The sequence below is a fragment of the Aspergillus eucalypticola genome (genome assembly GCF_003184535.1).
Source record: "Aspergillus eucalypticola CBS 122712 chromosome Unknown BO83scaffold_9, whole genome shotgun sequence".
Classification (NCBI taxonomy): domain Eukaryota; kingdom Fungi; phylum Ascomycota; class Eurotiomycetes; order Eurotiales; family Aspergillaceae; genus Aspergillus; species Aspergillus eucalypticola.
The window spans coordinates 503,848-530,864 of NW_020290283.1; the positions used below are offsets into that span (position 1 = coordinate 503,848).

The window sequence follows — 27,017 nt, forward strand, 5'->3', positions numbered from 1 at the left end:
GGTAATAGATTTGAACATGAACGTAACAGGAATATCATCGTATAAGGATACTTTAATCTGCAGTTTTCCACTCTACCCATAAAATAACCAGAATAAGGCGATCGCAGGTTACCTCCCTTCATAGTCTCATTACGATCAATTCATTCTCTTCCTCAACTCAAAGCTACAAATATGCTCCCTACACCAAGATGATAATTGCCTTTGTCTTTCTCATCAACAACATTGTATGATACCTATTTACACAACACCATCCTAGGACGAGCAAGCCACAAAGTCATCACCACTAGCACCCGTATGCGTAATCACACCCGCCAATTCATCGTCTCCGTTGAAAATCACGCGATCCGCTCCGGGCGAGCCACCAGTATAAACATCGTAGTCGCTCATGATAGGATACTCGTAGTAGGTACCGCTAACTGGGAAATCGAATCCCTCATAGTCGTGATACTCGTGCGGGTAGTCGTCAATAGTATCCCCAGACTCGTACAGCGAGTATCCCTTGGCCTTGGCTGCGCTGACATCGCTAGACCAGTAGCAGGTGCTACCGCAGGTGTACTCGCAGCTTTCGCGGCTTTCGAGGTTATTCCTGGCAGAGGGAGAGGCGATCGAGACGGAGAGGAAGAGGGGGAGAAGGGCGATGATGCTCTAATTGTCATACCTAGTTTAGTCCCATGTTGTCAGAGTGGCGGGGATTTTCGCTCCGTACCTTGAATTGAACCATGGTGACTGTCAGTGCTGTAGCCACCGCCTCGAGGCTATTTACAGAGGGGTTTGATGTATAGAGAGTGTGTCTAAAGCTCCAACACCCCCGGACAAGACGATTTATTTATCCCTCTATTACAAGCCCCCTCATGCAGGACCATCTAGTCGGAGGCCTCCTATCAATCAGGCCACAAACAGGGACAGCCAACACGGGCACACGGCAGGACTCCCAACTCCGAGGTTACATTGCATCCGGAGCAGCCGATAAGATAGCATCGTTCCTGGCACGTTCTTCCAGTCGCGACAGCCACAGGATCCAGGGTCTGTCGATCTTCACCTGTCAGGGCATTCCATCCGAGACCCTAGATTGCTTAGCGCCCTCCACTTGTCAGGAACTCCAACGGATCTCCCAATGGCGTCCGATAAATTTGGCACGGAGGTGGCTGAACCAACAATTGTTGCTGAAAGCCGGTGAGAAAGTATTTGTGGCCAGGAATTGGCTTATCAGCCGGGGTTGGTTTAATGAAATGACTAGTACTTGAGGGGTTGCGGACCTCGCGGGACAGTCTTTATCCTGACTAGGAGGCTAATATATATATTGTCTTTCCCAGGCGGTGTCTAGATTGCCATTCTGGGCATGATTAGTTAAAATTCGATACACACTATATTTATTAGCTCAATCACAATTCGACATCACATGTCAGTTGTTTTCTTCCGGACATGCTAATGCTTCGGAGGGCATTATGGTGACTGGTTCAGACTGGGAATACTAAAGAGCAAGTTGCCAGATATTAAATCTCGAAGACGCTAAGAGTAGTGAGGGATCGCTTCAATGCTATAGGAATGTAGTAAATCGGGAAACCAGTAAGATGACTGCGCTTAAATGATATCCTTTTCAGAATTGCGTCGAAGACGTTAGCCAAGACTGCCACTTTCGCCAGTAGTTTTCATGAAAGACTGTTTTTTTCGTTTCCGAAAGTCTTCGACTCCAGCCTCTCGCTTCAAGTTGCCCAGCCATACAGGATTATCCGCACAGGTTTGGTTCCACGGATCGTCACAGGAATAGACGATCATGCGAGCCATATCTTGTAACGTGGAATTGGAAGGAATAACACCAATTTCCAGTTGACTTTTGATATAATCTGTAAGTTCACGTTCCAGGATACGCCAGTGATTGACTTCCTCGACAAGATCCCTCCCTGCAACAGCGGAGTTGTCGGCCTCAAAGCTTGTCTCCAGCGCCTTGGCGGATTTGGCACTATAAGGATTTGTCGTTAACCGCTCCTGACCGATTAGATATGGTGGCATAGCATTTTCCACCAAGCCTTGCACGGCCGCCTCAAATCCCCAATCTCCTTGCCACTGGCGCATGTCCATTCCAGCCTTGAAATGTGTCGCAAGGTGTTCTACACGCTCTGTCCAGGTGTTGAGATTCGTGTCACAGAAACCACATCTTGATTGTATCTCACTGATGCTAGTTTTCCAGCTCTCCATCCATGATCCAAATTTGACATTGTGAACGAGTCGTAGGTGTTGGTGGAGATGATCCTTTCGGGAGAAGGTTCGCTCCTGTCGGCCTTTCTCATAGCATAGATAATACTCATGGAGATCTAGGTGCTTCTCGTCCGGGTTGATGGCCAGACACAAGGCACACACGTTGTGGCCGTCTAGAGGGACAATACCGCCAAACGGGGAGCAGGTCCACTCCTCTAGGGACAGATGAAGGGACTTTTCATGTCGCTGCCAATCATACTTAGTTTTAAACGTATCAGTACAGAAGGTACATTGAAAGCGACGAAGCCCTTGAGCGTGAGGTGGAGCTAGATTGTTAGGAAGAGTTGGTGCCTTGCTTCGCTGCTGGCGGCGGCGGCGATGACGGCGATAGTTGCTTTGACCTGGCAAACTAGAGCGCGGTAATGAGCGCTGGGAGAAGGCAGATGCAATCGATATACTAGAGCTGGAAGATCTACTGGTTTGGTGGCTGCCAACAGATGGTGTTTGGAAAATATCCCAATGCCCAGGATGGGAATCTTGGCTGATCCCGGAATCTAATGAATGTGCTGTAGAATTCACTAAACCTGTCGCTAGTTCTGCGTGAGAGCCGGGTGGAAGGTTCGACAGCGCTTGAGCTATGTCGCTCGGTGCAGCAGGCTCATGTTCAGGTGGGGAATATCTCCAGCGCTCGAAAGGTGTCATCTGCGACACAGATTGATGCGGGATGTCAACAGCACCCGATGGTAACGACTCATTCTGTTGTAGCGTAGGTGAACGAACCTTTACCCGACGTCTGGAGTTTGCAAGCCAGTTGCGCAACTGAGTCCGCGTCAATCCTGTGCGCTGCAGAAGCTCTTCGCGCTCTTCTTTAGTTGCAAGCGGACGCTCCTGGCGTTGGTCAAGCCAATCTCTCAGAATGCGAACTGTCTCTCTGGGATAATAATGAGATCTGCGCTTGCGCCCACCCTGTTCGTACTTTGCATCGGATGCAAGCGCCGAAGGAGCGTCCACAGCCCTTTCACCTATGAGAGCTCCTGTATCTAGAGACACCATGCTCCATGCTTCAGGGCAGCTGGAATTGTATAAGGACTCAGGGGAAATGCAATCCGCACGGACAAACTCGTGTAGAGGATCATTCTGCATAATAGATGAATCTAGACTTAATTGCCTGAAGGAGTCGTAGGTTTCTGTAACATTGTGTAAATGAGGCATATGCTGGTTGCCATGGAATCGTTCGTCCACGGGATACCGGAGACTTGAAGGGTCAAAAGATAGAACTCCTGGGTCTGAATCATGCATCATAGGGCTAACTTGGCCCGAATCCAAGTAGGTTGGGGCCACATCTTCCTCACGGGAGTGAGAGCAGTAGCTGAACGGTGGCTCGTGGAGGTCTGAGTTGACCATTAACTGCGGTTTGTTTCCGGACGTGAAACCGACTCCAGGCGGTAGATGAAGGTCAAAGAATCAGTGGTAATGGAAGAGGAACAGGAACATGTGATGATGCTTCATGAAAGGCGATTCAAGTTATCTCGGTGTCCGCAGCGGGGTTGAGTCAACTCGCAATCTGCAGGCGGCCTCGGTCGGGAACTCGGCGCAAAGCCGGGGCAGCGATACCGAGACACTTTTCTCTTTAGCTAGCTACAGAGGAAGGGAAGTGGAGCGTTTATACAAGCCGGACTCTCGCTCTGTGCATTTGCATTGGGGGGTTTCTCCCGGAAGGCGGAAGGGCGCGCAGACTACCCCCTTCACCGCCCAAAAAAAATAATAGATTCTCGACTGGTGGTTCCTGGGGCTGGAATGGCTTAAATCCGCTTATATCCGAGGTTTTTGCTCCGAGGTTCGCTAGTTTCTGCCAGTTCTGAGCGGTCTATAGGGCGGTGAGGTCTGCACCCTCGCTGAGCTTGTTGCTATTACTACTAGTTAGGGCAGCAGTTGCAACAGACGCCACTGTCTAGTGGTAGAAGGCTCTACGTAGCTTTGGGCTACGCTGGGATGCTTGTAGATCTGTGATAACTGGAAGGTTGTTTGCTTCTGTGTATGTCTGTAGTGCTTAATCTACTGGAAATTCGCGGCTCGAATGAACTAGTATATCTCAGGCCATCTGTTCTACCACGATCACCGAGTCATTGGTCGGTTTGCTTCAAAACACAAGGGTCGCATATTGTCTAAGACTTTTGACGGGGATATGGTGAGCAGGTCCGAGATTAAGCACTCGAGACATTGGTTGGAGCTCGTCTAGTCTGCGACGGAACCCCCTGTGGAGCTATTTACATAGTATGAAACTGGTGCCGAAGAAAGCTCGACATGACTGGTTTTATTTTTAATTTTTTTTCCCCCTCACAAGACTGTTTTTCGTCGAGCCTTAGTCTGAATACTCTTCTTTCTTCTTACCTTCAATCCAACAGATCATCCATCATCCGTTCTTGCTCGGCTCGGATCTGTGCGACTCCGCCTCACTTTTTCCCTTCCTCCCCGGATCCTGTCATCATCCGTTCCCCAGTCTTTCCCAACTCGCCGGATCTGTACGCTGATTATGATCCGGATGATTTGCCAACACTCCGTTTCAACTGCGCTCCTATTATCCCATAGTAGAACACTGCCTTCACCACTGTTTGGCGTTTCATTGGAGGGTTGACAGATCGAGTTGGGCAGGATGCTGTTCCTGCAGCGTTATACGTAGTTTACTTTGGACGCAAGCCTAGTATGTGTTTAGTCATGTCTTTTCTCGAGCCTATACAAATAAATTCCAATAATCTCTTAACAACTTGAACGAGATGTCTTTCTATTCCCACAATAAGCGTCAGGGCTTATCTCTCTCGAACAATGGCTGCCAACTCGGCGCAGAATGTTACCACAACCAACGCCCATGCGATAGACACAACAAGGTCCGCCGCTGAGCCAGAGCAAAGCATCACACTCAATGTAACAGGAGAAGTCTCCTTCAAGAAGACAATCGCCGAAAAGCAGAGCCCCAGAGACTGTGACGAAGCGACCCACCTAGCGACTGAGAAAAAGTCCTTTCGCTTCTTTGCGATCATCGCGGCGCTCGCGCTCTCCGGACTTTTGACTTCATTGGAGGCGACCATCACCTCCACTGCTCTCCCGACCATTACAGCAGACCTTGGGGGTGCCAATCTTTACGTATGGGTGGTCAATGGATTTTATCTTACTCAGTACGGACCGCTCACCGTACACACTGTGTCTCGTCTAACGTGACATTATCGCAGGACAGCATTTCAGCCATTATTCGGCCAGATCGCCGACATCTACGGTCGCAGATGGCCGATGATAATCAGCACGGCGACCTTTACCCTAGGCAGCGGCATATCAGGCGGCGCCAGCAACATCGACATGTTAGTCGCCGGTCGACTAATTCAAGGCATTGGTGCAGGGGGCATCAACGTACTCATCGAAATTATCGTCTGCGATCTGCTACCCCTTCGCGAACGAGGCCGCTACTTAGGTCTCATGTTCGGCCTCATCGCCATCGGAACCACACTGGGCCCTCTCTTCGGGGGCCTCATAGTCCAATATACCACCTGGCGCTGGGTATTCTACCTCAATGTCCCCATCGGCGCTGCCGCTATGGTAACATTATTCCTTTTCCTGCGCGTAAATTTCGACAGCACTACCGATTACCTGCAGCGCTTGAACCGCATCGACTGGCTCGGCAACATCCTCTTCATCCTCTCTATGATCTCCGTCCTGATCGCTCTTTCCTATGGTGGTAGCCAATACCCCTGGTCTTCCTTCCGCGTAATTGTCCCCTTAGTCCTTGGCTTTGTTGGATTCGCTGTCTTCTTCCTCTACGAAGCTTCCCCGAGATACTGCCTGAACCCCAACATGCCGCTACACCTTTTTGCTAACCGCACGTCCGCTACGGCCTTCGGTCTCACCTTTCTGCACAGCCTCTCCGCCATCGCGGTCATGTACTTCCTCCCTGTCTACTTTCAAGCTGTCCTTGCCGCTTCACCCAGTCGCTCGGGAGTCCAACTCCTCCCTACTATTCTGTTCATGATCTCGGCTGCCATCACCGCTGGCGGTTTACTCTCTAAATTGGGCCATTACCGTTCCATTCAACATGCTGGCTTCGCGTTCATGATCATCGGTTTCGGGCTGTTGACTTTGCTAAAAGCTCACCCGAGTACGGGCCAATGGGTCGGATTGCAGATTCCTAGTGCGGTGGGGACAGGTCTTGCCCTGCCCGTCCTCCTTCCTGCCGTGCAGGCGTCGCTCACGGAAGCAGATACGGCGCTCTCAACTTCAACGTGGGCGTTTATTCGCAGTTTCGGGCTTATATGGGGTGCGACTATTTCTACAGCGGCGTTTAATAATCGGGTGAATGCGTTGTTGGGGAGGGTTGGGGACTCGAGTGTTGCGGAGCAGTTGAGGGACGGGAAGGCATATGAGGCTGCTACGAAGGCGTTTATGGATTCAATTACCGATGTAGTGACAAGGGCACAGGTGGTTAGTCTTTATGTTGATGCTATTAAGACGGTGTGGTATGTTTCTATGGCTTTCGCTGGGCTGGCGTTTTTGCTGGTCGTTGTGGAGAAGGAGATTCCGCTGCGGAAGGAGTTGGATACCAAGTTCAGTATGGTGGAGAAGGAGAAAGAGGGGGCCCAGGCAAATCAACCTGCTCCGTGAGGGAATGGCCTAGTCAATCTTATAGTCCTAAAATAGTGAGTAACAATTTATGGTGTAACTATGAGTTGGATTATGTGACCTAAATGATACCATGCGGCAAGTCGAGCTGGGGTCTTGACCATGACTCTTTGGATATACCCAGTAAGGGAAGCAGCTCAGATGCCAAGTACGCTAACACTGTTCCATCTCTTCGACTCAATGCTTGAAAAACAAGGGACTGCGACATAGCCATCCTGTAGAGAGAGATTGGAGGCGTTATGAGCAGAGACCCAAAGACTCAATGAGATTGTGCACAGACCTACGCAGATGAGTGTCCGGGGTGGTAGGCCCGTGCACGAATGATAATATTCCACCCAAGTTCTTGTGTATTCAATGATTCTACTATATAAAGGCTCTACAAGTGAGCCTCGGAGAGAAAATAAAAGAAGAGTCGAACGTAGCCCACACGCATGATCTATTCACTGGTTCGCAGCAACATATTGTAGATGTTCCAGGTGAGAGAGTCAATATAAGGACGTATGAATACCGGGAACGCGACAAGGCAAACAAAGCCTTTTGACAAATGCGGACAAATGCGGACAAAGCCCCTTTTAAAAGCAGTTGAAAGGAAGTAGCATTCCCTACATGTGAACAATTCATGTCTTGGAGTGGCTAGCAGTTCTCTATGGTTCACCTCGATAGCCCAAATAGGAAAATACCCTGTGACACGCAGAGATTAGTCGAATGAATCCTCAAATCTGGGGATTTAAACCCCCCGTGGGCTTTGAGTTGGCGCTATACTGTCTTAGGTCGTATGTCTAATAGTGATTCTACATGTCTGATCAATTTAGGATTATGATAGGAACAGGTAAGAACCTTTATTAAATTAACGAAAAGCCCAGTCAATGGTAGCTATGAGTCTAGCAACCAAGTCTGGTGACCATAGAACAAAAGGCCTAACTGTTATGGTTAAAGTTGGCAATGACTAAACCAATATTGACCAAGGAAAGTTCCTACTATCAGTACCAGGCACATACTCTATGGATAACCAACTCTATTTCACTACAAAGACAAAAGCTTTGTGCTAGTCACTGGGTGGAAATCATGTATCTCAATGAACGTCTATAAATAGACCAACCATTCATCTTTCATATTTCACTGCCTGTCAGTGCATGTCAGTGCTGCAGCTGAACCTCGGCAATTACTTATAATCACACTGCCGTCAATCCATTCTTCTTTCGAATACACGTGACAACACGAAAAAGGAAAGCAATCACGATGGCAGCCCCCACCCAATCCCATAACGCCTTACCCGATGGCTTCAGTGTCACTGCTATCACTCTTGACCTAAATCGCGCAGAGTTCAAACGGTTTCTCCACGCCAGCCAAGACGTGCCCGGAACGAAAGAGTATTGGTCGGCTCCCCCAACCTCCATTCTTTGGCTCAGCTGTCATCCCCATAATTCTTACTACGACAGGGACGGCAAGGGCTGGGAGGCTATCGAGAGAAAACATGTTGCGACGCTGATCCGCGCCTTTACGAATATCCGAGCGAAATTCCCGACTCTCCAACCCGTATACGGGGTTATAGCCATTGGGGTGGATCTGCGACTGTACAGGGAGAGGCTGAACACAGAGGATGAAGCCGAGGATGGAAAGCTTGCGGTGGAACAGTTCTGGTTCAACGAACAAAACGTTTTTCACGATTATAAAGACATCGAAATCGTGAAGCAGTGGATGTCATCCATCCCTCTCAACTTTGAGCCGGATACACGTCTTAAGTCTAACCTTAAGGAACTCTACGGTTGGGATCCCATTTTCATCGACTTGTTGGGTATGTCTTGGCTGGATTCAGATGAATCTGACTAGCGGTTTGTACTGCCGAGTGAATCCTTCGCGTGCCTCGCTAGACCGATCTACGACAAGGCTCTCCATTTCCTGACAGACTTTGTTTCTAGGTTTATTGATTTACTCTGCGTGTTCGGAATACTAATGTGGAACGAGACTATTTATGCTAGGAGATGGTAAGGGGGACTGGGGGAATCTATTTCTCATGTTACGAATTCCCCATTGTGTGTCTACTTACTTGTGATCAACTGTGAGAGTTGCATGTTCAGATATTCGTATTCAGCTGTCCTGGGACAATAATGATAATGTTGCAAAAAGTCGAAACTGCCTACTACATAGGGAGACTCTCGTCTCTGTCCCATTAATCAAACACCTTCAGTTCCAGATCAAACTTAGTAAATCTCTTCTTTAACAGCATCAACAGAGCGTATATATTCGGCTGAATATTATTCGCGGCCTTCCGTTGGTTATATTCCAGCTGAAACGCCTCCAGCGAATAGTGGGGTATGTTGCGGTGGACACCCGAAAGGCACACGGTCCACCTCATCGATCGGCTGCTGCAACACGACAGTCTCCATCACAGGAAACAACACATACTCCTTCGTTCCTACCTGACTCTCCAACACCTGTCTCAGCTGACTTGCTAGCACAGGCATTATTCCCCGATCACAATCCTCCAAAAACAGTCCTTCCAGACTCAAAGGCAAGACATCCCATAAATCATTACCCACCCAGACATTGGAGAAGATGCCGTTTTGGAACTGCCATTATTCCGCACTTCTGTTAGGAGATTATCCACACGAATCCGCACCTGTCGTAGCGAGTGAAATACCCCTAGGTCCCCGATAGGATTCCTGGAAGGCCATGCGTACGTCTCTCGTATCCCTTCATACGGAAAGATCTCTCGACAGTCCCCAGAGTTCTTGAAAGGAGTTGCAAGAAGCTTCAGTCAGACCAAGGTACAGCTCAGCTGGGTTCAAAATATTGATCGGGGTTGAAGTAGCGACATGCTGTGTTCGAGCAACGGGTGATGCCTGGCGCATTGAGGTATTAATCCCAGCATCCTGGTTGGTATGATCGATGGTGGCTGGCGTCTTGACTTGTGGTAGGCCGCTGTCGTTGTGGCGGTAGATGAGGGACTTGAGCTTGGGGAGGCGGGTAAGGAGGCCGGGGAGTGTTGCAATGGTGGAGCAGCCGTGGAGGGTAAGGTGCGTTAGGTCGGAGTGGAAATAAGATTGATACAGCGGAAGGATCGGGCAAAGAGATGATGCGTCAAGCAAGTCGGTTGCATCGCCTTCTTCTGTGAATGATGGGAGTTTGTAGTTATCAATGGCTAACGAGGCGAACCTTCCGTATTGAAGGGAGCTGGGTAAATGGTATGAAGCTGGATATATATGAGCAGTCAACAGGCATCTGAGGGCTGAAGTTCAGCTCTGATAGCTGGGTAAGGCCTGTGAGAGGGTCATTTGGGTCAGTCAGCCGCGATAGAATGGACTGCGGGTATGACGAGATTGTGTCAAGGTATTTGAGCTCCAGCTTGCGCAAATTGGGCAGTTGGAGCAGCAGAATGGAGAACCATGTATCTTTACGGCCGGCTTCCAGTACTTCGCGCCACCAGCATACCTGGTCAGGAAGTGCCTTGAGAGGTTGCAAGAGGGCTTCGAGGAGCACGGAGTCGAGAGGAAGAGGCGTCTTGGGAACTCGGCCAACGAGCAGATCCTCTACGCTAAGGATTTGAATGGCAGATGCAATGTGGATATACCGACGTGTGTTCTGTGTGGCAGAGGCAATAAATGGAAGATATGGGACGTTCTCAAATCTTGGGAAAGAGCCTGTGTGGACATGGAAAAGCTTGGTGCACAAGGGGCTTGAACATCGTGTAGAGTCACCAACGAATCCGCAGCAGGGGGTTGATGTACCAGCCTTCATCGTTAGAGAAGGCACTGTGAGCCGCGGGGCCAAGGCATTCCCAGGTCTGTAGGAGCACTATATCGGGCAAACGATCAAGCATTCTAGTATGCTGTGGTTGTTAATGCATGTGGATACTGATCTGACCTTGGGGGTTCGGAGCTGCTCCGCGCCCCGTTGAAATATTTCGCAGATAATTACAAGCCAGGGGCCAGTCGTAGTGCACCAAAGGCAGCAATCCTATTGTAGTGGCACCATAATATTCATGCCCTTCGCCTGGACGCACTGGTACTCACGTCACTCACATCCAACAAGCAGTTCATGTGCTTTTAGAGAATGCATCTTCTCGCTCCGCCAATTGTAGGACATTGTATGCCATTGTTAATGGGGTTTACGTACGTCGGAGCTTGAAGTTACCGGGTTCATAAATGAAACAGTCAGTGAGATAATGACTTTCAATATTTCTTCAATCTGTGCTCTTAAATCTTCATATGCCTGGAGCAAGTGATACTGATGTCTCCCGGGTTGATTAGGTGCCAACTCAGAACTGAGACAGACTGAAGGGATCATTTCTGCCACATCCCTTGCCTGGTGTAGATGAAATATTTTGGGGGGAATATCTGAGGCAATCCTCCTTTGGGTTACTCTCAGTTTGTCCCACTTGTGGGAGCCTCTCATCCAGGAGAGAGGTATACTTGACCTTTTTTTCCCTACAGCTGAAATTGGATATAATTATCTAATGGAAATTAAACTACTACTCAGGATGAATACTAGGAACACCAATCAGTTTCAGGAATTAATTAAGTGTGCATCTGTTACTGCAACCTCTTCCTGGCGCCACGATTGTGAAAGAATATTCCTTGCCTTGTCATGGAACTGCGCAATATTGAGCAATATGATTAGTTAAAGGTTGTTTATTGTAGGGCATCCATTTCAGCAAAGCGATGGCACTAGACCCATCCCGATGCACCTTCTCTGCCCCGCGTGTTTGTGTTACTTCTTCGGTGACACGTTGTCGATGTCATCCTTTGATCTTTGTATGTGCCAGGCGTACACACCTCATGCGAAATATAAGCATTCATCGAAAGGCTCCCGAACATACAACGTTCATTTGTCTCTTCATCTTTCATTGTATCCTAATAATGTTTATCATCTATTAGTGATCACATAGAGGCCGTGTCATCCCTTGCGTATGTGACACGGCTTCATAAAACCTAATGCCATGGTGAGAACCCAACAAAGATACTCAGAGCAGCCAACAGGGTATTTCGCGAGGATCTCAAGCATGTCGTTTATATCCATCCCTTTTCAACTTGCCGCAAAGGCAAGTCGCGAAATTCAGACGGAAGAAGCCTCTATGAGAAAGATTTCAGACTTGTTTGTGGTTGAAGTCTCCTTTATCCGACTTCTTATTTGCTACAACGAAATACTGGGAGACTCCGACCCCTTTGTCCATGGTCTGCAGATCATCATGTTTAAAGGACCAGCACCTTGCCCCAAATCCAGCACTATGAACATAACAACAACGAAATGCCCACCAATAACCTGCCCATTCTGACGAAGCCAAATGGCTCTACTTCCAATCAGGTGACACCAGTCCCTGTAGAGCCGACCCGCAGCCTCACTATCCAGACGAAGAGTAGGATGTCGATCATCCCACCCCCGATTGATCCACTTGAGCAACTGGTGTGCATCATCTGCATGGAGGAATCCATCCCTCCGCACGTAAGACTTATTCAACCGTCTCAAACACATTCATATCCGTTCTAACACTACTCTCCTAGATGCTCTCTGATATATTTAGCGAAGCATACGCGAGCGACCGAAGTCTTCCCCCCAGTCTGATACTCTTAGACACCAACTTTATACACGCCCTCGATTCCCTGACTCCCGAATCAGCCAGTGTTCCCCCAGTCGACGACATGTTCTGCTCGCCTTTCGTGGGAATGGATGTCGAGCAGATAACGGACGTTATAACCAATACCTGCCAGAAAAGTATCCTCAGTACGAGGTTCTTCTACTTAGCAGACGATCTTACGGCCGCCACAGAAACACTCCGGAAAGTCGAGGTTGGCAAAACATTGGATTGGCATAGTTCTCGGGTTGCATGGAGGGATGCGAACATTATGGCTGCCAATTGGACTCGCGGATACGCTTCTGGTACGATTAGCAATGCTTGCCATTGAATCTTCTGAGTCCTCCGGATTTCTCATGAAGGAATGTGACGCTTCTGGCGTTTTGATAAAAAGGATACTGGAAGTCACATTCATAATACCAAGTGTTTGTTTTGATATACATAACTCTGATTTTATAAATGGGCCACCATAAGAAATGAACGAAGAGGAACATGGTCAGGTAATAAAAGAGCAATAGTACGCTAGTAATGTTTATATGTCAATGCAGGTATACAAACTATTCTCATCTCCTATCTTCTCAACTACATCGAACACCCCCGAACAAATTACCCTGCGACACAGAACGAATGCATGACAACCATGCATGATACAGGAGGCAGAATTCAGAAGGAACGCTTCCCTTCATCAGATTGGAGAACTATATGAATTCGTAAAACTTTTCACAGGTGATTTTCTCTCAATAATGGCTTTATTATAGAAATATTGACTACCCCACAACACTCCTAACAGCCGGAACGAAAGCAATCAGAAAAGTGGCTGATGACCATGCTTTTCTGCCAGCAATTGTGCCGAAGCCGCAACAGCCGCATTGCATCCGCTAGAAATGGCACCCGCAACCACCTTATACGGAGTGATACAATCACCCGCAGCAAAAACGCCCCGGATACTGGTCTGGTGGAAAGGCGCCGCAGCAGCTATATCCCCGGTACCAGGAACAAAGCTAGGTGCAAGTTCCAGGCCCAATTGAGTAGCGAACGTGCTCTTAACCTGCGTGTTGGGATTATGCACGATAAACGCCTCTTCGACCTGGCTACCATCGGCAAGCTGGACTAGAACGAAGGTCGAAGTACTCAGAACATCCCCATTGAGTTCCAGACCGGTGATTTCACGGTTATCGACCTTGAATACAGTATTGCTGCTCTGACTGGCCAATGTGGTAGCCAACTGTGACCCAAGGGCCTCCTGTCCATTGGTATAGATTGTAACCTGTTCGGCCAGCTGGGCAGCATTTTCCGCCTGATGCATCGCCATCGGCACATTTGCGGCGGACTGTATGGCAAGGACGCCTGCCCGTTTTGCGCTGCGGTCTTCGTATCCTTTGCAGAATAGGCAGTGAAAGCTATAGGAAAGTCTTAGTCGAAGCTTCGAAGCAACGAAAGGGAATGGTAAATGATGGCGAGCTTACATGCGCTTTCCCCAGGCATCGGCGTAGCCGGGTATGGGTGGGAAAATGTCCTGGGATCCAGTGGCAAGGATCAATTTTCTTCCTTCCCAAGAATTCCCACTTGCGTCGGTTACCCTGAATAGACCGTCCTCTCCTTTCTCCGCCTTTTCGATACTCGTGTTCTCCAAGCTAATGGTGGAGTAGTTTGACAGAATCTCCTGACGAGCCTGCTCACGAAATTGAGCCGGATCTCTGTGGTCCCACGTAGGGATCATGTGCATGAATGGGGAATTGCCGTTGCGGTATGACTGGTTATCGAAGAGGACCGCTGTGTGCAGTTGACGCGCAAGAGTGAGAGCAGCTGTTAAGCCAGCGGGCCCGCCGCCAATGATGAGAACATCAACTGGGTCGGAAGACATGTTGATTGACGATGAGTTGCTTAAATGAGGTAGCTTAGAGTATGGACAGATGTTATGATTGTACAGCAGAGAAATTTGTGAGGGCAAGATGTCGTTTAAATGTCGATCTGCTTAGCGAGGTGGGGGGTGTACGGGGGGTGGGAGCGGCGCTGTCAGCATAGCTACCACGAAGACGCTAAGCGTCCACTTCTTGCAGGAATCGCATCCCCGCTTGTAGACAGGATTAATACACAGAGCTTAAGGCACTAAAAAATCCCGCACACCCCTGTCAACCTTCCGCATTTGTGGCCTCTGGTACTCGCGCTGAAATACCTGGGAGGGATGGCGGTTAATTTCCAGGCCGAATAACGCCGATCAGACATTCGTATGGAGTACGAAAGACATAAATAAGGGTGCAAAGCAGCTCTCCCACACTAGCATTCCCAAATCGAAAGAAATCCTCATCAGGCTCTCTCCTCAACTCCACACAAGAACAAGTATCCATCTTCCACCGAGTAGAATTCATCCAAATCCCTGCGCAAGTAACTATACCCTGGAAGGCCATCTTATACGAGTCTGGCTAATGAGACACAGACATCATGCCTGGCCTCGTCGTGATACTCCTGACCTTCTGGCTGTCTGCCTCCGGAATTATGGCGAGCCCTACCCCTCAACTCAACGATGAATCTCCTCGTAGCCAATTCGGTTTTGCTGATGTGGCTGAGCCTGCGAACTGTTGTCTCTGATGTTGTCTGACAGAGATTTGTCTTGAGGGGCTGCCAATAGCAAACAGATGAAAGGCGAGAGAGGTGATTGGTGAGGGGGTCGGCGCTAGGCTATGTGATAAAGAAAATGAATAACTTGCTCGGTAAAAAAAAACAATCATCAATTTGACATGTGCTACAGTGCTAAGGATGAGACTTCTTTCTCTTTCACTTCGTTTTCCTGACTCGTAGTCATACTAGACCGTGTTATACCATCCACATCAGACACACTTTGTGTGCTTAGAGCTCCAATATTATAATCAAAAAGTTGATAAAGCTTTGTACACTCCCGTCAGGTGTAAGAAAGGGGGAGGTAGGGGTCAGTGTCGGAATACCTGCACCAGGGTGATCGGCAACATAATTGCACAACTTCTTTACTATTACTTCCTAATGTGCCAGTACCTACAACGAGCCATTCTAATCTCGCTCTTATACTCTGTTCTTCCTAGAAACTCAAACATACTCTACATACAGTGCTCATGGCCTAGAAACCTCTGCTTGTGAATTATTCGCCCTTTTCGGTGCCCCTTACTGCGTTCCTACCCTATCTTCCAGCTTCTGCGAAAGTATATTCTCCACGCCTTTGGATCACGAGTTGTCATTGATGTCAACAGAAGCCTTATGGAGCTTGATCAATTACTCTCCGGCCATGGGACCCATTCCTCGTCATATCCAAAGAAGCTCCTTATGATGGGAAGGTAGGGAGAATCGTTGGGGCAGTACTTGAATCTGTCCAGATTGGATATGTGTTCATCGGTGTGTGATAGCTCCTGATAGCATGGACTATGTTCGTTTACAAAAGCATCCAACTTCTCCCAATCACGACACATTCGAACCTGTCCATCACCAGGCCGAAACCCAGTCACTGCATTGTGAGGGACATACCTTGGTGTGTCATCTGCCGTGCACAACGTCTCCAGCCTGATACTATCAAGGCAGTGCAGAATATGTTCGTATGTGATGCTCTGTGGTTGATTATGGCGGTATTCCCGTATGGAAATGAATACATTTCGCTGACGCTGTTAGTAACTGATACAATAGGCACTGGGAACGAGCCATAGACACACATACCACACAGTGAAGAATATGATGGGAGTTGAGAATATAGATGCTCTTGCTAGCATCCCAAGGAAATGGCTGTGAATCTGGGAGCCCCATGCGCTTTGCCTCGCCGTTCTCGATGGCGATTATGCCACGCTCCCAGGGTATATGTTTATCCCACAGTTCATTTGTATAAGTTTCATTTGTAGAATTGCTATACTCCGTGTTCCACCAAAGGGTATCCTGTTTATTCCATTGAAGCTTCCCTATCTCAAGTTAGCAAGTTTGGTTTATATGAAACAGTGTAGATCCATACCAATTGTTGTTGGACATGAACTCGGAGTGAATACAGTACGCCAGACGACCACGAGATTTATCAAACCAGAGATGAAGGCAAAGAACGTCACAAGACGAGTGTGTAGCATTACTTTTGTCCTGGGATGGCCCCTCTTGAGGCTCGCGGGCACGTGAGCCTGCCCTCCGTTCATAGGAAGTAGGTGATTGCATTCTTCCTGTAGTTCCATGATGCCTATCTTCACTCCAATAATGACAGACGGATACGGGCTGTGCTTCTGGAAGAGAAGGCCGTCAGATGGGGAATATTCTCAGACCTTTAGCCAGAAATGCGCGCGGTCCTCCATCTTCGTGCCCTCCTCCCCTTCCTCTTCCCCCACTCCACCACCGGCCCCGCAGCTGAGTCGCCTTAAATGCAAGTCAGAAGGTGCGAGGCTATGTAACTGGACAGCTTCATGCATGGTTGCCTCGCATAAGTCTAGGGGCTAATTGCAGCCGGCACTCAGCCACCAACAGGACGCACGTCGGCGCCAATTACAGCCTTGCGTCTACAAACAGTACTTCGGTTATGGATTATTGTCAGAAGCGAGTCACTCTTTCATGGTATGAGGCGCCTGACGGTTATATAGCCCAAAACTCCTGTCTACCTTTCACACCACTAGTCACAGAACCGTTTCCGCAACGCGTTTATACTTCAAACCTGTCACAGGCTCTTCGAGATACCCACGATTATCACGAACATGTCGGCTAGCAGTAACTGGACCAACCAGCCCTTCGCCTTTGCTTCGAGTGGGGAAGTACTTACAGCTGGTTTCCTCCTGCCTCTAATCTGCTGTTTAGCCGTTACTTTGCGTTTCGTTTCGAGGGTGCGACAGAGGGCGCCTATTGGCATGGATGATTGGCTCACATTGCCAGCAATGGTATGCTTATCCTTTCACCAAAATTGGGCAATCGTTATTGATCATCATATAGGTTCTAATAATTGCTATGGGAGTGTGCCTGATTTATGGTGGGAGGCATATGTCAACGCTGGATCACTTTGTCCTTCTGCTTACATCGGCTAGGATATGCAAAGAAAATTATGGGCTACCCCACGCCATTTCCAGCCGGAAGTGACCCACAAAGCGCCATGTCGCGGTATATGGAGGCATATGAGACCGAGGCCAAGGTCAGTGCTTCACTAATGTTCATTAGGCGTGCTTACTTAGTTGTCAATAGATTGAGTTTTATTATCAGCTGTTTATGATTCCAGCATACGGCTTCATCAAGCTTAGCATCATCCTATTCTATCGGCGTATTTTCGTCGTATCCAAAACTTCGAAGCTGAGTTGGGCCTTCCAAGGTCTTGTTGGCCTGACTGTTGTGTGGACCCTCGCATTTTTCTTCCTTTTTTTGTTCGGATGCAGAGAGAAGATCTACCTTCATTGGGCCCCGCTTGAGGAAGTCAACAATCAGTGCGGTAATCCACTCACAGCGGAGTCGGCCCTTGTCATTTCGGACCTCATAATGGATCTTATCATCTTTTGCTTACCCCTACCAATTGTTCGTCCTGTACCCTGTCCACTCTCTGGATACGGATGTTGTCTAACATACTTCGTACGTGGTGTAGATCTGGGGCCTCCAAATGCGTCCGGGCCAAAAGGTAGCTCTAATTGGAGTCTTCTGCGTGGGTTTTGTGTGAGTATAAACTCATTTCTGGCAGAGTGTCAGAGGATGGGACTAACATCCGTTCCCCATTTAGAGCTGTTGCGGCATCGATAGTACGTCTCGCAATTTACCTCATTGTGTACAAAATTGGCCTCGATGCCGGATATGACTTGGACCGTGAGTATCCCTCGGGCAATCACTCATGAATACCCCTGGCTGAGACACCCCAATAGAGACCGTTACGACGATGCTTTGGTGGAGTATGATTGAGGCTAGTTTAGGGCTTATAGTTGCTTGCCTACCAGTGCTCCGCCCCCTCCTCAGCAATATCAAGTTTGGCCGGACTCCACGCAAGGATCGCAGTGACGGGGTAAGTGAGGAGTCCCGACAGCGCCTCTTCACATTGGAACCATATTCTGCACCCGCATTCCGAACTCAGAGTAAGCCTGGTAGCTGGACCACGCCCTCCAACCCCTCACTCCATGGAGAGGTGTGACGTGGACATGACATTAGCCAATCATGAGGGCCACAGACAGGGATTATGTGGAGGTTGTTAAGACGATGGGCGGTGGGTTGGAGGGGCGAGAACAATCAAAGCTACAGCCGCATTTCCCTTAACAGAATCTTGCGCGACACAGATATATGTTTGTCTACACTACGGAGTACACGCCCCACATATGTGATTCATGACACATGCAGCTCGTTTTCAGTGTGATGAATACTGCCCTATCAGGTTCCGATATGTGAACGACACTAAGGCACTAGTAATTGCGCGGGAGCGGAAAAGCGGCAATCTGCGTTTGTGGTCGATCAATTCCGTGGCTGGGTAATGCAGCCGGGCCTTGTTTGACCCCTGTTCCTTGACTGCGCAAGCGAAGTGCTACATGCCTATCGTGCATCAGTAGTTCCCGACAAACTCGGACGGAGTCCCTGATGTCTAACTCCGTATTGACCTACTCAGCCTTGCAAAGTCCAGAGGCACAGACCGCGAGCAGGAATATAGGGCGGATCCCGAATAACATGCTTTTCGAGTGAACAGAGCCTTGCATAATTGATGACATAAGTATATAATGATTTAACAAAATGACTGTAAAGCCCTCTGATCGTAACACATATGCTTTAGTATTAAGTCTTGAAGGTGATCTGATTTGCTATTGAAGATATTGGTGGCGTGTTCTATAGCCGTGCTTGGTGTCCGTTCGTAATTGGTGCCTCGACAGTGTCTCACCGTGTCCCCCTCCAATCCACATCCATGGGGGCTTCCAACCTTGTCGTTTCGCGCGTCTCTCTTACATCTGAAGGGGAATGGGATGAGCTCATTGCTGGCTACTGGGCTTCCTGGCTGGACCCGTTCCAGGCTACAGGAGAGCTCACTTTCGCTCATTTAGGCACAAGAAGTCCGGCAGAACAGAAAGCATTTTCGAAGGTCAAGAATGATCTATTGAACCAAGCACGATCAGATCCAGATAACACAGTATGGCTCAAATGTGTCGATGTCCAACTTAAGCGTATTATTGGCGGTGGGATGTACAAGATCTATCGGTCCAATCCCTATAGAGCAGGCGCACCCACACCCGTCGCTGACTGGTTCCCCGATGGGAGCGAGAAACGGGCTCTCGCAGAGGCGATGTACAGACAGCTATGGGCGTGGAGAGCCAAATTGATGACGGAAAAACATTTCTGTAAGTGCTTTTGCAACACGAAAGTTTAATAAATCAGTGACACTCCCTAACATCGAGTCACAGGTGGCTGCGCACTTTGGACCCTGCCAGAATATCGCTATCAAGGGGCTGCAGGCCTTATACTCGAACGATTTGTGCGGCATGCGGACGAGTTCCAAATGGAAGCATACTTGGAGGGGTCCGAGATGGCTGTCCGCCTCTATGAGCAGTACGGATTCACCGTTGTGTCTGAGGCAAAACTATATTTCGAACCCCCAGATGGGACAGCAGGCAGTGCGGATTGGTGGCGGCTTGTTCATAACCTACAGTCTCATCCCGTCAGTATTATGTGGAGACCAGTAGGTGGGCAGCAGGGATTGAAGTATCCATGGGAAAAGGATGGTCCGCAGTCAAGATTGTAGCTTTCAGCCTCTCTGGTGTTCATTTTCTTGACCTGGTTTTGCATTCAGATGTATGCTGTTATATTGATTTGTCTGGCAAAGGTAGTATGGGATGGTTATTACGCGTGAAGTTCCCCTACGAATCAGCAATTATCAATACACATCTAGGCATATCCTTCTGATGACATTGCTCGCGGGTTTTACCTACAAGAATGTCAGGGTTTCGATCATTTCATTATTGCGAGAATCCTGAAAGTCTCATATCCATCTTAGCTTACCATACAAGCGCGGTCTGAATTGCTGAGCTCAGAATTCTGGTCTTTTACCGGATGATTTAGCAACTCCACCTATGAAGAATTCACGTTTTAAGTGCACCAGGAGCGGATTTTAATCATTACGCTGGTTCTAAACTATGGTCTGCTCTAACACCATCCATCTACTAAGGAGCATGTCAGACGGCATGATTCATAGCATTGTGGCAGTTGTAATTATTTCAGTTCGTATCACACATTCCTTAATAAACAACGGTTAAGAAATCATTGCCCATCCAGCTTTGTTGTTTCTGTCGGGACTGAAACTATTGATATGTGTATATATCTCAGCAGTCTTCCACTTGGACTATAGTATTCGCATGATTCGCTTTTAGTATTATATGAAAAAATCATCGAAACACTACCATGGTCGAACACACACCCGAACAATGATGGCGACCTCGAAGTAAGCACTTCAACACATCTTCCTCATGGACTCCAAAATGGGGACAGAGATAATGGCCGTCGTAAAATTAAAAGATAAAAAACATACAACAGAAGGGATTCGCTGGTGGTCACCCACCCAACTACTAACCTCCCGGCGTGTGGCTTAAGTACGGCTGAGCGGACGGGAAGCCCTGTTTTCCACACCCTGTGGTCGTATGTGATATATTACTCATCTGTAGAATTCTTAGCTATTGTGTTTTGCTGTCCGATACTAATCTACTATCAAACCCATACAACAGAGAGTAGCATCTGGATCCTCTACAGTATGCCCTGATAGGCCAGGGACTCCGTCCGTTCTATTACATTCATACAGAGATACAATGGTGCTATTTGCTTGAATACATATTTTCATCGAATTTTCCATTCATCTAATATCAAAGACCAGTTGCATAAGAATATAATAGGTATGGGACGAGTCAGTATACATCTACATGCCGGAGCCCCAATTAGATCAGGCAGGGTTCTAGGGAAAAGTGAGCCACAAGGCACACCGCAACCTCGTACAATTCGATACTCCTACTTGATACAAGTTGTACAGCCTGATGCAGTATTGTCTAGGATTGAAATTAGCTAAAGCCTATGAAAGTCGCTGTGGCAGCGTAGTAAGCCGCCATTTGTTCCTCAACCTGGAACTCACCATGTTAGGATCCATTCCGAAAAATTCTTTGTCTCAGCCCTTCATTCGTCGACTTCCCCTTACGTCGTGTCAAATACTAAGCGTGTGAACAATGACACCAGTAACATAGCACACGGTCTGGTGAACACAAAACCTTGTCAATATCACCTCAAGGCTTTCCTGGCAAGCTACCCTCTTCCATGTCCTCAGCTTTGTCTTCGTCCTTGTCCTCGTCCTTGTTGCCAGTGGCCACGAACCCACCACGCTTGAAATCCTTCTCCTCTCTCTCCAGCTCATCATATTCCTCCGGGGTAAACTCGTAGACTTTCAAATGCTCTGGAATATCCTCGTATGTAATGTTTTCTGTGGCCCACAATTCCCATAGCTCATCTCGGTGCTCCCGGGGCACCCCGTGCTTAATATGGAAGGCATATCCACAAAAGATAATTTCGGTCACATGTTCTCCGGGCTCGGGTTTTTCTATATCTCCTTCTCCTAGCTGAACATCTTCCTCACGGTCGCTTTCTGGGACTGTGTCAGGGTGCTTCTCCATCTTCAATAGGAAAGACCTGTCAAATGTCAGTGAGATGCTGATAACCGCAGTACACAGCGGCTATTGTCTGACAGTAGGGATATCAGGGTAGGATTACGTGAAGGGGATAGCGGTTTCGCAGATTAAGGTATATGAGGGTGGTGATTTGGTGGAGGATTCCGTAGTGCTGTCTGGATTAAAGAGTGCAAAGTTAGGGGTCAGAATAGCCATGAGGTAACCTTGAAACACTCTTTAGGCAGCAGAGTTGCAGGGGTTCGCCGAAAATTGATGTAACCTTTTCGGCAGTCTCCGCAGCGTGTACATTTTAGGGCACGGTATCTGCGACAAGGGTACCTCAGTACCCAGCGGCACAAAGAGAGTATTGGGAAGGACAAAGGTCTCACTCGGTTTATCCCCAGCTAGTCAGCTTGCGGATCACGGTGAACATGGGCGTTGTTCATTCACCTAAGTGGGTAAGCCTAGTTCAAGTCGGTAGTCGATGTTCCTACCTTCCAGGATACATGTGGTGCAATGTTGATGATGGAGGGGGTTACAGGCCTATCATAACAATATTGGGGCACATAGCACAACAGATGCATATATGGCTTAGTATGAGGCAGTCCCCTAATGATACATGCGGCGTACCTATTAGCGCTGTGTTGCATACGAGGCTTTTCCTTTGTTCTACCAGATCCATTGAGATTATTCAGATTGGTGTCTGACCTGAGTACACTGCACTTTGCCGATAAGGTATGGGTCTAGGCTTTTGCGTGACGGTGCGAGTGGTGCAATGGAGAATAATAATACAACCAAAAATATGAAAAGGGCCTGACGGGAGTTCAGGATTGCCGATGCAGTGCCTGGTAGCAATATGTGGGTCTTCCATTGTTCTTTGTGACCAATACATTCGTATTCACTGGCACTTTTGGGACTCAGTTGACCCCTGTTTCTCTTTTTTGTTCTGTCTAATTCGCAATCAGAACCTCCAAGATCAGAAAGCCGTACACTATCAATGTAGTGCCTCGTGGAACATTATTCAACGAAGTTGTAATATGTGATTCTCTCTATGCTCAATATTGTACTACTGAGACTAGTGCCTACACAGTGTTTGGTCTATATCAGGCGCGAGTTTCCCGCGTCAGTTTTCTGGAGAAAGGCGACCTGAATCCACATGAACAATCTCAAAATCCGATCTCAGAATTCTTGTTTCCTTCCCCCAATATTAGACTTTCTAGTATGCTCACCCTTTCTTCTTTGGTGGTTATTCTAACCATTATGTGTTCCTTGGCGCCTGCTGTTACTATCCGCAACTACGAAGAACGCAATTGCCGAACTATCAGGGGTAGATTTGCGGCATGTCGGAATGCCGCTGAGCGTGCGTGCTGCGACAACAGACCGGCGCCCACCTACTCATCAAGCAAATTCACCGGTCTGCCACCAACCGCCATTGGGTCTATATGCACTCACCTTCGGGGACAGAATTGTGGCCTCGCCAGGGACAGCGGTCATGGACTAAGCCTGTGTCTCAACTACCCTAAATCCCGTGGGGCATGGTGGTTCGATTGCCGTAACTGCCGAAGGCCGGATCAGCAAATATCTGACCTGGAGCTGGCCACGGCACACAAAGCGAACACCTCAGTCGAACCGGACATGATCGGCTTTGATGGACACGAGTTTAGCATCAACGAGTCTACACCGAAGGGTATACGGGATACGCTTCTTGCTTACTTTGGCTTTGACACAACCTATGCCGATATTCCCGAGGAATATCGAATCTACGAAGTGTTCGAGGATGCGGAGGATTAACAGTTTTTTCACAGAACTTTTGGTTGGGCTTTTCTGGTTTGGTGGATATTGGTTCAATTCAATTTAAAACCACTCATATCCATATACCTGACTGACCCCGCTGTGGAAGATGCTAGCTATGCAGGTGTTTTACCGTTTGAAGCAGATAATATGGCCCGAAACGCCTCAAATCTCTCAAATCCCGTAGTATACAGATGTATCCATGGAAAAGGCACCGCAGCGACATAGGAAGATAGTCGCTGTCGCTATAAGCACAACTAAACGGAAAAGGCGTAGCCATACAAGATTCAGAAATGTAAAGCAAGCGTCGCAGTTGGCCAGCCGGCTGACTAGCCAGCCGCATGGCAATCTGCCCCCAATTCCGTCCCCTCCTTTCTTCGTACATGTTCCTGCTTCTAGTATTCTTGTTCCTTCTTATCTGCGTGTTCTTCCCCGCTGATTCAAACGGCGTGTACTCGCTTCGATTTACCCGGCATATTCAGCATCTATCCCCCATGCCCTGGGGACTACGTGGTTTTAGCTCAGGTCGGGGCTAACTAGTTCCGGAACAGGATCGAGTTCAACCTAGCTGAACTGCCCGAGCAAGCGTGTCTCCAGCATGATTCGGCTGCTGGATGCGTGTAAACATCGCATCAGCTTTCATGGAAGGGAAGAGCTACCGCGTGACATCGGCCAGGGATTTTCCACACCACACTATGCTAATGCCACACCCTGCTGCCGAGTTTAGAGGGCGATGCTTCTAAGTCAATATGATAGAGCGTGCTTTTAGTGCGGGGAGAAACCTTCCAGTCTACATCATAAAGAAAATTGATTACCTGCCTGAGGTATACATTTACTGCCTACACCTACAACGAATCATAAAGTTGGGCAGTATATTTCTACCCGTACTAGGAGCAGACTTTGTTTTGTAAGGTCTAAGCCTTACTCTCTACGATAAGCAGAAAGCAGGCAGGGGTGTGGCATGAGCGAATTCTTGTATGGAAGAAACCTGGTAGGTGTGGCGGTAACGCCCCCCTTCAACAAATGCATGGAAGAAGATATCTACTCTATAGCAGAGCCACTGCGAGTTACTACTCGCTCAAGTATCTACTCACAACGGAGTAGATAGTAGGTATCGCTAGCCGAGATAAGGACATGTGAGTCCCGAAAACGCGCAAGCAGCTCCAGGCCGCTCGGACTTTCTTTCCTTGTTCTACTTAGTTCTAGAGCGGGAAGAGTCAATCGTCGCAGGAGTTGGTCAGGGTCTTGCTCGGCCCTACGGACTAGTGGGGTAGCCATTTAGATTATGACTGCCGCTTCTTCCGGGTTTATTTCTTTCGTCCACGTCTTCCTCTCTGCCTGGCGTATAGATAATCTCTCTTCTCTGCTCCCTTGATGATAGACTTGATTATTTCATACATACATGATTCATACATACCATGTCGCAAGAACCGACTCTCAACAAACTTTCCACTCCATCTAACCAGGAGAATAACCAAGAAGAGCAGCCAAACTCGCAGCAAACAAGTTCTGAGCATGAGGCTCTCCTGCCAGATAGCGAGCCACGGGGGCCTCCAAACGCTCCTGTGATCATATTTTGTATCTCCTGTATCACTTTCAGTAGTTCCTATCTGGGTGGTCTTGTCACCGTGTCTGTTCCACAAATCTCCTCGGATCTGCACCTTAGTCCTGGAGTGGAGTTATGGTGTGTTACAAATCTTTGCGTTGTGGTCGCATCAAACAGAAAACAGAACTGACAAAGAGATAAAATAGGCCAGTATCGATGTTCGCCCTCGGAACAGGATGCACACTGCTCATTTCGGGTGCCATCTCCGATGCGGTAGGCAGCAAAGCAACTCTACTCGCGGGATGCTTTCTACAGAGTGTTTCTTCGATGGCCTGTGGCCTCGCTCAAACCGGAACCCAACTGATAATCTTCAGAATCATCTCTGGTGTCGCGGCCTCACTCTGTATGCCGTCTGCCATGAGTATCATTGCTGAGCACTTCCCATCCGGACAGCTCAGGAATCTTGCCTTTGCTCTGATGGGATCGGGTCAACCCATCGGATTCGGTGTCGGACTTCTTCTGGGTGGTGTTTTTGCAGACACTGTGAGCTGGCGCTGGGGCTTTTACAGCGCAGCCATTGCCAATACCCCGGTCTTCCTCCTATCGGTACGGCAATTGCCCGGCAGGACTTCTGGGCAACAGGGTGTTTCGTGGCGTAACTTCTTCTTCGGAATTGACTGGATCGGAGCTCTGACTGCAAGTACTGCTCTGGCTCTACTCTCATATACTTTGGCGTTCGTATAACCCAAGATTGACTTGACACGAAGTACCGCTAACTTGAATTACTCACTATGTTAGGGTCATTACAGATGATGTATCAGAGATCCACGAATTAAGCACCATTATATTTCTCTTCCTGTCCGTCATTCTCGTGGTTTTCTTCGCTTTCTGGCAAGGTCAACAAGAGCACCAATCTTGTCCCACCTTAATCAAGAACTCGTTATGGAAAAACTCAGCCTTCACTTGCATCTGCGCCAACGTATTCCTGATCTGGGGTGCATTCAATGCTTTTGAGCAAATAGCCAACTTCTTCTTCCAAGACGTTCAGCAACTCTCAGTATTCAGTACTTCAGTACGCTTCGTCCCAGTAACTGTCATGGGTGTACTTACAAGTCTGGTCACTGGCATGATTTTGCATCGAGTGCGCGCTGATTCCCTGATTAACTGGGCTACTATTCTCTCATCCCTTTCGCCGCTGCTCATATCACTTATCAATCCCGCGTGGACATATTGGCGCAGTGCATTCTTTGCCATGTGCCTCAACCCAATCGCAGCTGATGTTCTATTCACGGTTTCGACTATTCTGATTGCTGGGATGTTTCCTGCGGAGACACAGGGGCTGGCTGCCGGCGTCTTTAATACAGTGTCCCAGTTCGGTCGAAGCATTGGGCTGGCATTGGTGGCGTTGATCGCAAATAGCGTCACTGATAAGTACGCTCAATCGGAGAACAAGAAGAGTCCCGAGGCATTGATGGTGGGCTATCGTGCGGCCTTTTGGTTCCTTTTTGTGATGAATATTGTCAGTTTGGTGGTGAGTTCGATCGGGTTGCGGAAGATCGGGAATGTGGGACGAAAAAGATCTTTGGGGGTCTAAGTCTTCGCGGGGATGACTGTCTGTGACATTCAAAAATATTAATCGGTAGATAGAACAAACAGATAGTGAAGACCAGTTATA

The 27,017-nt window shown here is 48.3% G+C and overlaps 13 protein-coding genes across 13 annotated transcripts; 7 read left to right on the plus strand and 6 right to left on the minus strand.

Annotated features, from left to right (window-relative positions):
• Positions 1-195: 195 nt before the first annotated feature.
• BO83DRAFT_407426 (extracellular guanyl-specific ribonuclease RntA) lies at positions 196-776 on the minus strand. Its single transcript, XM_025533962.1, has 2 exons — positions 707-776; positions 196-645 (listed from the first exon to the last, which is right to left on the minus strand). Exons 1-2 carry the CDS (start codon positions 719-721, stop codon positions 253-255), a joined length of 408 nt encoding a protein of 135 aa, XP_025389273.1. The 5' UTR covers positions 722-776; the 3' UTR covers positions 196-252.
• An 841-nt stretch (positions 777-1,617) lies between these two features.
• BO83DRAFT_463429 (homeobox and C2H2 transcription factor) lies at positions 1,618-3,798 on the minus strand (the record flags this gene model as incomplete). Its single annotated transcript, XM_025537349.1, has 1 exon — positions 1,618-3,798. Exon 1 carries the CDS (start codon positions 3,598-3,600, stop codon positions 1,618-1,620), a length of 1,983 nt encoding a protein of 660 aa, XP_025389274.1. The 5' UTR covers positions 3,601-3,798.
• Positions 3,799-5,019: 1,221 nt separating this feature from the next.
• BO83DRAFT_463432 (MDR family MFS transporter) lies at positions 5,020-6,843 on the plus strand (the record flags this gene model as incomplete). Its single annotated transcript, XM_025537350.1, has 2 exons — positions 5,020-5,369; positions 5,424-6,843. The coding sequence occupies 2 exons, from the start codon at positions 5,020-5,022 to the stop codon at positions 6,841-6,843; spliced, it is 1,770 nt and encodes a 589-aa protein (XP_025389275.1).
• A 1,257-nt stretch (positions 6,844-8,100) lies between these two features.
• On the plus strand, positions 8,101-8,691 carry BO83DRAFT_407427 (uncharacterized protein; the record flags this gene model as incomplete). The annotated part of the gene is made up of 1 exon (XM_025533963.1): positions 8,101-8,691. The coding sequence occupies one exon, from the start codon at positions 8,101-8,103 to the stop codon at positions 8,689-8,691; it is 591 nt and encodes a 196-aa protein (XP_025389276.1).
• On the minus strand, positions 8,471-10,681 carry BO83DRAFT_463436 (uncharacterized protein; the record flags this gene model as incomplete). Its single annotated transcript, XM_025537351.1, has 7 exons — positions 8,471-8,953; positions 9,191-9,431; positions 9,470-9,504; positions 9,543-9,592; positions 9,634-10,017; positions 10,166-10,537; positions 10,590-10,681. 7 exons carry the CDS (start codon positions 10,679-10,681, stop codon positions 8,901-8,903), a joined length of 1,227 nt encoding a protein of 408 aa, XP_025389277.1. The 3' UTR covers positions 8,471-8,900.
• A 1,427-nt stretch (positions 10,682-12,108) lies between these two features.
• BO83DRAFT_436523 (uncharacterized protein) lies at positions 12,109-12,846 on the plus strand (the record flags this gene model as incomplete). Its single annotated transcript, XM_025535964.1, has 2 exons — positions 12,109-12,303; positions 12,363-12,846. 2 exons carry the CDS (start codon positions 12,109-12,111, stop codon positions 12,762-12,764), a joined length of 597 nt encoding a protein of 198 aa, XP_025389278.1. The 3' UTR covers positions 12,765-12,846.
• Positions 12,847-12,963: 117 nt separating this feature from the next.
• On the minus strand, positions 12,964-14,414 carry BO83DRAFT_358683 (NAD(P)/FAD-dependent oxidoreductase). Its single transcript, XM_025529319.1, has 2 exons — positions 13,900-14,414; positions 12,964-13,833 (listed from the first exon to the last, which is right to left on the minus strand). The coding sequence occupies exons 1-2, from the start codon at positions 14,295-14,297 to the stop codon at positions 13,239-13,241; spliced, it is 993 nt and encodes a 330-aa protein (XP_025389279.1). The 5' UTR covers positions 14,298-14,414; the 3' UTR covers positions 12,964-13,238.
• Positions 14,415-15,672: 1,258 nt separating this feature from the next.
• On the minus strand, positions 15,673-16,836 carry BO83DRAFT_463438 (uncharacterized protein; the record flags this gene model as incomplete). Its single annotated transcript, XM_025537352.1, has 4 exons — positions 15,673-16,005; positions 16,112-16,295; positions 16,398-16,645; positions 16,693-16,836. The coding sequence occupies 4 exons, from the start codon at positions 16,834-16,836 to the stop codon at positions 15,673-15,675; spliced, it is 909 nt and encodes a 302-aa protein (XP_025389280.1).
• Positions 16,837-17,115: 279 nt separating this feature from the next.
• Positions 17,116-18,518, plus strand: BO83DRAFT_426028 (uncharacterized protein; the record flags this gene model as incomplete). The annotated part of the gene is made up of 8 exons (XM_025535248.1): positions 17,116-17,164; positions 17,216-17,295; positions 17,348-17,384; positions 17,440-17,543; positions 17,594-17,917; positions 17,985-18,052; positions 18,117-18,199; positions 18,256-18,518. The coding sequence occupies 8 exons, from the start codon at positions 17,116-17,118 to the stop codon at positions 18,516-18,518; spliced, it is 1,008 nt and encodes a 335-aa protein (XP_025389281.1).
• A 756-nt stretch (positions 18,519-19,274) lies between these two features.
• Positions 19,275-20,105, plus strand: BO83DRAFT_426029 (GNAT family N-acetyltransferase; the record flags this gene model as incomplete). The annotated part of the gene is made up of 2 exons (XM_025535249.1): positions 19,275-19,704; positions 19,768-20,105. The coding sequence occupies 2 exons, from the start codon at positions 19,275-19,277 to the stop codon at positions 20,103-20,105; spliced, it is 768 nt and encodes a 255-aa protein (XP_025389282.1).
• A 1,256-nt stretch (positions 20,106-21,361) lies between these two features.
• BO83DRAFT_377497 (uncharacterized protein) lies at positions 21,362-22,184 on the minus strand. Its single transcript, XM_025531007.1, has 3 exons — positions 22,109-22,184; positions 21,480-22,027; positions 21,362-21,396 (listed from the first exon to the last, which is right to left on the minus strand). Exon 2 carries the CDS (start codon positions 22,009-22,011, stop codon positions 21,628-21,630), a length of 384 nt encoding a protein of 127 aa, XP_025389283.1. The 5' UTR covers positions 22,012-22,027; positions 22,109-22,184; the 3' UTR covers positions 21,362-21,396; positions 21,480-21,627.
• Positions 22,185-23,226: 1,042 nt separating this feature from the next.
• On the plus strand, positions 23,227-23,796 carry BO83DRAFT_387766 (uncharacterized protein; the record flags this gene model as incomplete). The annotated part of the gene is made up of 1 exon (XM_025532733.1): positions 23,227-23,796. One exon carries the CDS (start codon positions 23,227-23,229, stop codon positions 23,794-23,796), a length of 570 nt encoding a protein of 189 aa, XP_025389284.1.
• Positions 23,797-25,205: 1,409 nt separating this feature from the next.
• On the plus strand, positions 25,206-26,982 carry BO83DRAFT_335735 (MFS general substrate transporter). Its single transcript, XM_025528424.1, has 3 exons — positions 25,206-25,480; positions 25,549-26,076; positions 26,141-26,982. Exons 1-3 carry the CDS (start codon positions 25,215-25,217, stop codon positions 26,934-26,936), a joined length of 1,590 nt encoding a protein of 529 aa, XP_025389285.1. The 5' UTR covers positions 25,206-25,214; the 3' UTR covers positions 26,937-26,982.
• The last annotated feature ends 35 nt before the right edge of the window (positions 26,983-27,017 follow it).

Bases quoted from the DNA above. Each gene is read 5' to 3' on its own strand.
- BO83DRAFT_358683 (XM_025529319.1), bottom strand. From the start codon at position 14,297: ATGTCTTCCGACCCAGTTGATGTTCTCATCATTGGCGGCGGGCCCGCT. The intron at 13,834-13,899 runs GTAAGCTCGCCA...ACTTTCCTATAG, and splicing joins GATGCCTGGGGAAAGCGCAT to CTTTCACTGCCTATTCTGCA.
- BO83DRAFT_377497 (XM_025531007.1), bottom strand. From the start codon at position 22,011: ATGGAGAAGCACCCTGACACAGTCCCAGAAAGCGACCGTGAGGAAGAT.
- BO83DRAFT_335735 (XM_025528424.1), top strand. From the start codon at position 25,215: ATGTCGCAAGAACCGACTCTCAACAAACTTTCCACTCCATCTAACCAG. The intron at 25,481-25,548 runs GTGTGTTACAAA...GAGATAAAATAG, and splicing joins AGTCCTGGAGTGGAGTTATG to GCCAGTATCGATGTTCGCCC. The intron at 26,077-26,140 runs GTTCGTATAACC...TCACTATGTTAG, and splicing joins CTACTCTCATATACTTTGGC to GGTCATTACAGATGATGTAT.